Source organism: Bidens hawaiensis, unplaced genomic scaffold (assembly GCF_021521415.1).
Source record: "Bidens hawaiensis isolate Kalapana, Puna unplaced genomic scaffold, B.hawaiensis_p1.1 tig00019807_1, whole genome shotgun sequence".
Taxonomy (NCBI): Eukaryota; Viridiplantae; Streptophyta; class Magnoliopsida; order Asterales; family Asteraceae; genus Bidens; species Bidens hawaiensis.
In genome coordinates this window covers 200,891-211,475 of record NW_027493010.1, presented here as the reverse complement: position 1 = coordinate 211,475, position 10,585 = coordinate 200,891, and the positions used below count along the sequence as shown (strand labels likewise).

Below are 10,585 nucleotides of genomic sequence, written 5' to 3'. Positions count from 1 at the left end.
GGCAATTGAGTTGGGGAATATGAGATAAAGTACAAGCCAAGACCAGCTATGAAAGGCCAGGTCCTGGCCGACTTTATTGCAGAAGTCCCCGCTTCGCGGGAGAAAGAGTGCCAGGAGGAGGCTCAACCCTCCCCAGCACAGGACATCAATGATGTCTGGCGACTCTACACTGATGGAGCAGCCAACAACGAGGGTTCAGGCGCATGGTTGAAATTAACCAACCCAGCAGGCCAAGAATACACTTACGCTATTCGACTGGATTTTCCAAGTACGAATAACGAAGCCGAGTATGAAGCATTCTTGGCAGGGTTGAAAAATTGCGCTTAAAATGGGAGTGAAAAACTTGGAAGCCCACGTGGATCCATGTTGGTAGCCAACTAGATAAACGGAACGTACACGGCCGTGAACGACACAATGGCCCTGTACCTCGCACAAGCAAAAACCCTTATGCGCGATTTTAATGATTGTAAAGTCATACACGTCAAGCGTAGCGAAAACAAATCTGCGGATGCGTTAAGCAAGCTTGCATCATTAGCCTTTACCCATTTGGGAAAGGACATCCGCATTGAACTCCTTGAAGCACCATCAGTCCCGCACAAGGAAATTTATGTCATCCAAACCGGTACAGAAACGTGGATGACAGCAATAATAAATTACCTTGCAGCGGGTATACTACCAGAAGTAAAAACACAGGCAAGAAAAATACGTTGTAAAGCATTAAACTATCAACTCATCGATGACATCCTTTACAGACGTAACTTTCTTGGCCCACTCTTAAGATGCGTGGGCAACCAAGATGCTGACTACCTCCTAAGGGAAGTACACGAAGGCATCTGTGGAGTACACGCAGGTCCACGCGCTGTTGTAGCTAAGCTAAACAACGCAGGATACTTTTGGCCGGGGATGCATACGGATGAGCTGGCATACATCAGAAAGTGTAGGTCTTGCCAGCTCTACGCACCCAACACGCATCGCTCGAAGAATGAACTTGTTCCAGTCACCTCTTCATGGCCATTTCAAAGTGGGCCATCGATGTGACAGGCCCATTTCCTACAGCAGTAGGAAACGTTCAGTTCCTAGTGATAGCCATCGACTACTTCACCAAGTGGATAGAAGCAAAACCCTTAGCCCAAACAACCGCAAAACATATTAAAAAATTTATTTGGGAATTTATTATTTGTCGTTTTGGACTTCCACAGACTTTGGTAAGTGATAACAGCACCAACTTTGCTGACAAAAAGCTACTAAAGTGGCTAGAAGAACTTCAAATCACCCACACCTTTACCTCAGTGGCACACCCGCAAGGTAACGGTGAGGTGGAAAGAGCAAATAAAAGCATCGTCGAAGGCATAAAGAAAAGACTCCTGGAACACAGATCAGGCTGGGTAGACGAAGTTCCACACGTCCTTTGGGCAAACAGAACGCTGAAAAAGGCCAGTACGGGAGAAACCCCGTTCAGCCTCACTTATGGCACTGAAGCCATGGTCCCAGTCGAAATTGGTTTGCCCTCACCAAGGGTCTTGATTCAGCCAGAAGACAATGATGCGGAAAGACGGTTAGACCTTATGCTAACCGAGGAACGCAGAGACTTAGCCGCAGCGCGTGAAGAAAACTACAAGCAACAAATGCAAAAGTACTACAACACGCGGGTAAAACTCTGCAACTTCAATGTAAGAGACTACATATTGCGTAACAACGAGGCTTCAAACCAAGAGCGCCCAGGAAAACTGGCACCGGTCTGGGAAGGACCGTACATTATCAAAGAAGTTTTGGGAAAAGGCGCATACCGGCTCGAAAGGCTCGATGGCACTCCTATCCCAAGAACATGGAACGGAGCTCAATTACGCAAATGTTACATGTAGATCAATTCCAAATTTGTAAAGAAAAGGCCTAGAGCCACTTCTAATGGAAATGATTCTCCTTTATCACATTGTGTTGATAGCCTTACCTTTATACTTATGAACTTCCCACACTGATGTCGGTATTCACCGCATAAATATGGGAAGAAGTAAGTCGTTGCGTGTGGAAGGCGGCAAAACCCGCATAAACACATAAAACGGTAAAAATTTCTAAGGAAAACCTTCACGCAGGTCAGCTATAGGTGAAGTTTGGTCATCCCAATAAATGAAAGTGACGGTCCTACCCGCACAATCATGATAGAGGAAACTGAACATTGACCTATTGGCAACCGCGCGTCGAAAGGTTAACGTATCCAAAACACTTAGAAAATTTCAAAGGAAAAGATGAGGAAAACTTCCACGCAGGTCAGATATAGGTAAAGTTTAGCCATCCTACTAAGTGAAAGTGACGGTCATATCCGCACAATCACGAAAGAGGAAGCAAAACTTTAACTTATTATCTGCCACGTTGAAAAGTTAACTTATCTAAGTACTAAAGAAATTGCTAAGTTAAAACAAAATATGAGCGAAATAAACAAGGCAAGGCATTAACAAATAATTTTTATTCCATCAACATTCAAACATTACAAGAATTGCTGGGTACATACCCGCATACAAGATTAGAAGTCTACAAACATAAAAATCTACTCTAATGGTGGAAAGGGATCTAAAGTATCAAGCTTCAGGACCACTCCCACTTGGACCCGCACCATCAGTAGAGTGTGGCGGTTCAAGGAAAGCTTTGAGGATAGCTAGCCCATCATCAGCAGCAGCAATCTCGTTTACCTTCTCCACCACCGGATGCGGGAAGGCGGCATACTGGTTCACTGCTTGGTCATACGCAGCTTCAGTATCCACATTGTAAAGAGGGAAGTTGGAAGGCGGAATGCCTTGTTTAACAAACCCTAGACCAAGCAGGAAGCCAGCCTTTTCCCCATCCTCATGAGAACCGTTGAGGGCTGCGCTCATCGCATCGTCATATGATGTGTTCGTGAACACCCGATGCACAACCTAAAAAACATAAGTATATCAAAAACTCTTCAAAGTGTAAGGAAAAGCGTAAAGAAATTGTGAAACTGCGCATACCTGCGACAACGCTTCTCGAAGAAGCCATTCCTTGGTAACCAGAGCCTCCTGGAGGGCAGCTTGAGCTTCATTACGGGCGCGTTCGGCTTCGTTCTTTGTAAGGTTGGCAAGCAACACATCTTTGGCTGCAGCCTCTTCGACGCCCTTTAGCTTACGCTCAGTGTGGTCAAGCACCCCCCCTCTGGTCCAAGATCTCTTGGAGCTTCTTGGCATCTTCCATGGCCAAGGCATCATGAGCCTGCTGGAGCCTCTCTAATTTGGCTTTAAGTTCCTCATTCTCGATGCGTAGAGGCTCAGCAGCAGCTTCAGCCTTGGTGTCCCTCTCGGTTGCGTTCCGTGCAGTTTCCTTAGCCAACCGAAGCTGTTCATTAACAGCTTGGGCGGCCTTGGAACGGGCCTCGAGACGAGCCTGAACGTCAACCTCAAGGGCCTTGAAAGCCTTCTCCTTTTCCGCAGCAACGGCGGCAAGCTTCGCATTCTCCTCCCGGATAGCCCGCGCCTGAGCCACTTCAAGGCTACGCGCCGTCTTTAACTTGTCGTTTTCACGACAAAGTAGCTCAACGCGCGGCTGCATCCGGGCGAGGAGGATTCGGAGCTCGTTGGACAGCCTACCTTCCTGTTAGCTGGCCATGGCCTCCCCCAGCGCACCGCTTGGGGCGGCGTGACGCGCCCATTCGACGCAGTCCTCAGCAGTCCGGAGGGTCGTTCCCCGGCCGATCTTCCACCGGGGAGCGTACACCTCGTTGGAATCACGTACTGCAATAAAACAAAAAACAGTTGAGAGAAATGATGAAAGGGATATAGGCCAAAATAACCCTACGCACCTGTAGGGTCGACAACAGGCCGATAGCCACCAAACCCATCACCTGAACCTAAGGGATATCCATCCAAAAGGTCAAGGAGACGGGAAGGAGGCAGGGATTGGCTAGACGCCCCAACCCCAAACGTACCTGAAGGACTAGCCGTAGTCGCAGGCGCCGGAGGAGGCATGGTGGAGGCTGCCGCGGTGGAAACCAACGGAGGTGAACTCACAACCGTGGCCGCGGCTGCGGAAGAACCCGCAAGAGAAATCACCGCCGGCTCAGTGATGGATTCTGTGAAAATGGCACTGACAGCCGGCGGGGATAATGTTACAGCTGGAACAGTTGGCTCAACGGGATGAGCAACTGAACCAGTACTGCAAGCAGGCGTAGCCGCCTGGGTCATCGCCTCGGGTAGGTTGACCAAACCTACCTTCATGGGTCCAGAGGTGTTCCTCCCCGCTCCACCCTGGAATGCGGTAGCATCCACGCCTGCACGAAGACAAGATATATAAGTATGATAGCGAAAAGATATGAAGTTAAAAGTTATGTACACTTACGGGTCTTTTTGAGCTTGAAGGTGCGAACAGGCGGGGACGAACCCGATGGAGCCGGCCTCTTCGTACCGGTCACCGTCGTCGTCTTGGGCTGCTCGGAGGTGACAGCCGTTTCAACCTCCAGAGCAGTGGTCTCAACACCACCTGGGTTCCCCGCCGCCTCTTCACTCTCGGTCTCCGACTCAGACCGGTTCACCTGGTCGGCGGTGGAGGCTACCTTCGCCTTGCCCTTCCCGCCAGCAGCCTTCTTCTTCCGCGCAAGAAAAGGACCATCTGCGGATTCCTCATCAGAAGATGACAAGATTAGAGGAATTCCGGCAGAGGTTTCAGCATTCAGAGGGCGAGGGTTAGATAGTCTTTTACCTGGCCACGTGGTGCTCAGTATTTCGTGACCTGGCGGGTAGGCCTCCACAAACCGATCCGCAGTCTGCGCAAGGATGGGCAACTCATTCTCGTCAAGAGCGCGAGTACCTAACCGAGCGGGACCGTCAGCTTCCCGCGGATGCAGGAGGGACTGCAAGTCATTTCCCTCTGAAAAAAAAAAAAAAACAATTAGAAAAAACCTTATGTCAACAAAGAAGACGGAGAATACCGTAAGGGATAAAGTTCAAACCGTATTCAAGTACGATGGGAATCTGTGGCGCATCCGCCCCAGCATCCTTCCACACCCTGCTCATACCGAGCATCACCATCCCGGACTCCGGAAAGCTGTAAACCGGAGTCTGGATCCGGGAAATCTTGGAGAACCATTCCGCCTCCTGGTAGTTGGAGGCGTGAAGGATGGGGAGAGCTCTCCCGTTCTTAAATGTCATCGCTATAGGGACGACACGGGCAGAGATGTAAAAGAACTCCCGCTTCCAAGACCGAAGACTGCGCTCGGTAGCGCAGATCTTCAAACCCTTGATCCGGGTGACTAGGGTATACCAGCCTTGGATGCACCTCCAGGAGTAGAAAGTCATCAGGCGGTCGACGTGGGGATCCACGCCAAGAATGAGGCACACCCACTCAAAATGGCGGATCTTGGCGATCGCCATTGGGTGTACCTCCGTCAGGTGCACACCGTGTCTATCCAGAACACGGTATACAAACTTCGTCAATGGGAACCTAAGATTCCCATAGACGAAGAAGGCGGCATATACCCCTATTTTGCCCTTGGGGGCATCGTACACCGTCTGGTGTGGCTCCGAAAACTCAGGCTCGAACGTCTCGAGCATGAACTTCCGGACGATGTATCGGTAAAGCTCGATGGGAAGAGCACACTGGCATTCGCCAGCAGTGCTCTTATCGTCCTTATCGGACGTAGACGTCGGGTTCTCGACATACAAGTCAGACTCCTCGACGATAGCTTCTGGATCATGAGTAGACGACATGTTTTGGAGGTAAAGAACGATTTCAGGAGAATGCTCGGAAATCGCTTAGAAGGAGAAGAGAGAAGTGAAAGTGTGGATTACCAAGGACCCTCTCCCCCTTTATATACTCATCGCAATGAATGCGATGAATTTAATGTGGAGGAGAGAGAAAAGAGCTGGTGCAATGAAACTATGACACGTGGAAAAATCAAGCTGGCAACAGCTGTTGACGGGACGCGCGCCGTAAACTCCGCACCCACGCGTCCAAAAAATTGCGCCCACGCGCCTGAAAAAGCGTCTGGAATGACCATGTACTGTCACGTCGCCATAACTTCCTGCACGTCCTGAAACTGTCAGAAGAAACCGTCGGACGACGTTTCAACAGTTTGGACTGTTCTTATCCTTTCACCAACCCTTCGAATTTCAAAAAGATTCAAAAAGATTCAAAAGTAAGCGGGACTATGCCCCTTACCTTGGCAACCAAGTAACTATAAGACAGGTGCGAGTACAGTGTCAAGGCAAAACCCTTCACATACTTATCACCCGCAGGGAATTGAAGCCAGGAATACCTTGGAAGTAAAGTAACTATAAGACGAGTGCGGGTACAGTGTCAAGGCGAAACCCTTCACATACCTAGCACTCCGCAGGGAATTGAAACCAAGAAGGATCTTCTGGGCCATGCTTGCAGAAACGGGAAATACATCCCCGCATAGCGGGAACGTCGAGAACTAGATTGTTTGAAGCTCCAAGATGGAATTGGTTGTTTTAACATAATTGATCACTATGTTCAAAACTACCAAAACCTCATGGAGAATCTACACAAGTGGAACTCAACGCTCCTGACTTGCGAGGAGGTTACACACCGACCCGCATCATACCCAAAGATCAAGCAGAAAAGTCGGGAATTTCTGCGTGACATTAGGGAAACCGCGGGAAGAATCCCCACGGACAACCTTAAAACTAAATCCTTTTCAAAACCCCTTGATTAAGTCCAAAGTTCACCTCAATTATTAACAATTCATGAGAAGAACATTGGACTGGGGGGACTTGAAGAGGTAGGTCCCAGCAGAGCCCAGTTGGACCCGCAAGACTCACCTTGAAGAAGGACGTTTGCGCAAGGACCAACTGGTTCCGCAGGACCCACCATGCTCAGAGATGAAGACCTTACGCGCAGTATGCCAGCTGTTCACGCAGGGAAAGCCTCCCAATGGTGAAGTACCCCGCCTGTCCCCGCAGCTGCGGATACAAGCCATCAGGGAAGGCTACCCGCACTAATAGCAAGGCTACACGCACAAGGCACACTCAATAATTCAGTGTCACCTGAAGGAATGAGCAAGGCGGGAATACTCCCGCCCAAATGAGCCAGTCCGTATGCTTCTGGAAGATCTTTTGTACTATACCTGCCAAGGTATGGACAAAATAGACAAGATCTGACCAAAGCAGCCCATGAACCAATCACAGGGTGGCAGCTCACCGACAAACAGTACGAGGAGCATGCTCTAGTACTGTTTGTCACTATTAGCCGCTGCCTACTCACCAACCCTTGTCGTGGCACGCACATAGCCTGCAGTTGGTGGAAAAGGAATAGTACACAGCCGGCCTGGTCACTATCAGCCGCTGCCTACCCACCAACCAGCATGGCACGTGCGTAGCCCGTAGTTGGTAGAACAGGAATATTATACAGCTGGATGTACCTGCTTGGAAACCTACCTTCGGCTATAAATACTCCAACACCTTGGAACGGTATGATCATCTGGTATTTTACCTTCACTAGCTATTTCTCTCAATATACACTTATATTCAGAGCAATCTAGTCTGATTCTCACGCCGGAGGGTGGTCACAAGGAGGAACCCCTCCTTCTCAGTGACGAGCTCACGGTGTCTGTTTTGCAGGTCATCTGAAGAACATCCTTCTTTGCCGGACCTAACCCTCGTGGGAAACATTACTTAACTCCCAGATTATCCATAATCTACTCGGGGTCGATTAGTGTTTCTTCAATCTCTAACGTAAATTACAAGCCCTAAGATACATATCACACCAAGTGGGCATTAATTATTCTCGGTATAATTTATAAATTACTAAATATATGTCATTAGTATGGTACCCAAACAACATGATCTTCAGGTAGGAAATGACAAACCAGAGTAGTCCCCGGTTTTACTTTTAGAACCCTGAACGCCAAATGTTTAGGGTTCCACTTTGCGGTGTCTGTATGACACACTGCAACCGCTATAGCTTTCGTCCCGTCTACGCCCAACAAAGATACCACATACGCTTTGGTGGTGATGGTTTTGTGACAATAAAACACCGCATATGGATAGTTTTGTTTGTGACAAACCACCGCCACATCGGAAGCTAATTTCTTGGCTTCTGCAATTGTGTGCTTTTGTAACGGAGTACTTTTTCTAGCGTTTACCTCTGTGGATACCGATTTAACCTTTTTACCTAACTCGGATGTACTGAAATCCACCATGGCCTCTAATGAAGTAGCACAATACTTCTTCTCACCTTCCATACGCTTATCCTCACATTCGTCAATCGTTTTCTTCATTGATTCAGATTCTACCGTGTTAGGTTTGATGGAGAAACGCGTATACAGTTCGGGGAGCTTCTTTGATGAAAAGGGTATCGTGTCAGCAACTTTACGGGGTAAGAAAGTTGATGATGGGCTTGTAGTTTTGGTGAAATGTAAGTTCATAGCATTGCCTTTATGCATGTCCTTTTCAAGGAAGAAAAGTGCAACATTTGGGTCATCTTTGAGTTGATCATCAGCGGCAGCATACTTATATGAAAACGGAGACACCTCTACGTCTACTGGCTTTTTCTTGTTGTGACAACGTACGATAACACCTCCTTTGCCAACATCTACTTTCTCGCAATTCCCTTTCGGTGTTGCTTTTACATCACCAACGTTGGTGCCTGGAGCATGAACAGATACACCGCTCCCTTTACCGACACCAACGTTGGTCCCAGGAGCATGGACATATACTCCACCGCTTCCCACGCCCACATTTACACCAGGAGCATGAACAGATACTCCGCCTTGGCCAATGCCTACTTGAACATTTGTGCTCTTATCTTCCAATCATCCAGTATAGATAATAACAAAAAAGAATATGACCATCAGTTAAGTTAGTTTATGAATCAAATCTTGAATATTCATACCAAATACTAAGTAATATTTTTAGGGTTAATAACATAAAATACTAAGTTGGTTTATGGATAACTGATAAGTATAACTTTAAGTTTTGAACAACTAGTGTAGAGGTTCAGTTTAATCTAAACAGGTTCAGGTAAGTTTCAGGCCAAACACATGAGTGCATTTAGCTAAACAGGTATTGTTTGTGTCAAGCTGACATGTTTGCAGGTACTTTACACATTCAAACTCTTTTTTTAAATGTGTTTTATGTAATAACTTAAACTATTCGGGTATTTTTATACCTAAATTTAAAATTTCTATAAAAACTTTTGGCATAGTTTAAACACAAATGCTTAATAAAAAACATATGTAAATTTAAGTATTAAAGTATTAATATGCAAAAGAAAATAATTAAACATGCCATGTTGTGAATACATACATGTGGCGTCACTGTCTTCATGTGTGTGACACGATTCAACACCTTAACTTTCAATAATTCGTGTGTGCAACAACACACATGTTAATTACAATTATATTTAACATAGATGGGGATCAAAATATATAATACTTCTATGCATATCCAGTAATAATTGTAACAACATGTTTTATATAATAGATTAATCCTGTCTAATAGGAAAAAAAAAACGTTGCGAATTTTATAAAAATTACTAACCGTTGTGTAGAAGATCGGTGACTGCTGTGGGCATGGGAGCGTTTGGTAACACGGATTTCCAATACGTTTCTGGAGTCACTGTTGTGTAGCTCGCAACCATTGCCAACTGAAAATAATATAAACATAAATGAAGATGTAACTATATGCTTATATATACAAGAGTGAATTGAAGTATATATTTACTCACAGAAAGAAAGGTGAGGATGTGGACAAACTCCATGTATGAAAACTTGGGAGAAAACTGTAAATAATTAATGTGTTTTGTGATGAAGGAAAATGGGCAGTATTAAGGCTGCTTTTATAGACGAGAGACTTTGACCGATATTCTTAAAAGGAAAAAAAAATAAACAATACAAAATAAATATCGAATGAGATGATTTTGGACCATTAGACGGAGGTGGGCGGGAGGATTTTGAACAATTTGGATGGACCAGACTTAATAGATATAAACTGTTTTTGAGTTTCCGTCAGTGTTTTAGATGTTAAGTGTGTAATATATTAAATTTGGCTAAAAGTGAAAAATGATGATTAATTTTATTGAACTTAAATAGTAAATTAAGAAAATTAGTGATTTACATGTTTTGTACTAAAACAAATGATTTTGAAATTGCTATGATCGAAGAAGAGTCTTCAGTGCTGAAGTCTGAGCACTAAATGATTGAATTAAGGTTGAGAATTGTGCTATAACTGTCTTTGGCGTTTCTCACATGATCCAGCTTGTCAAGATCTTTTTGTCCACTGCTTAGAGGACTCGTAACTTCATTTTGTAGCACAAGTTTTGCTTTTTTATATTTAAGTATTACAAGTAGGATCTAGTTAGCTTTCCTTGGGGCGTGTACCTTAGTTTGTTAAGAGTGGAGTCTTTTGCAGCCTTGTCGAAAATAGGAGGTTGGTCACTTTTTTATCACCTCCGATCAACATTTTCAGTTTATCATGTTTTTGTAATTATTATAATGTTGTTACGCTATGTTATGACTAAGAAATATTTGAAGAAAAATCTAGATACTTGAGTGATGTTTAGGGGAGAGCATTTTCTCCCAAATACATGTACTCGTACATGTATCATACCGCACATGTATCCG

General features: G+C 45.6%; 1 protein-coding gene across 1 annotated transcript; it reads right to left on the bottom strand.

Annotated features, from left to right (window-relative positions):
- Nucleotides 1–7,745: 7,745 nt before the first annotated feature.
- LOC143559320 (BURP domain protein RD22-like) lies at nt 7,746–9,744 on the bottom strand. Its single transcript, XM_077047933.1, has 3 exons — nt 9,691–9,744; nt 9,504–9,609; nt 7,746–8,769 (listed from the first exon to the last, which is right to left on the bottom strand). The coding sequence occupies exons 1-3, from the start codon at nt 9,721–9,723 to the stop codon at nt 7,784–7,786; spliced, it is 1,125 nt and encodes a 374-aa protein (XP_076904048.1). The 5' UTR covers nt 9,724–9,744; the 3' UTR covers nt 7,746–7,783.
- Nucleotides 9,745–10,585: the final 841 nt, after the last annotated feature.

What these genes read in the sequence shown, in the direction of transcription:
- LOC143559320 (XM_077047933.1), bottom strand. Translation starts at nt 9,723, where the DNA reads ATGGAGTTTGTCCACATCCTCACCTTTCTTTCT. An exon ending in ACATCCTCACCTTTCTTTCT is followed by an intron (nt 9,610 to 9,690) that starts GTGAGTAAATAT and finishes TATTATTTTCAG; the next exon opens with TTGGCAATGGTTGCGAGCTA. An exon ending in CACCGATCTTCTACACAACG is followed by an intron (nt 8,770 to 9,503) that starts GTTAGTAATTTT and finishes GATGATTGGAAG; the next exon opens with ATAAGAGCACAAATGTTCAA.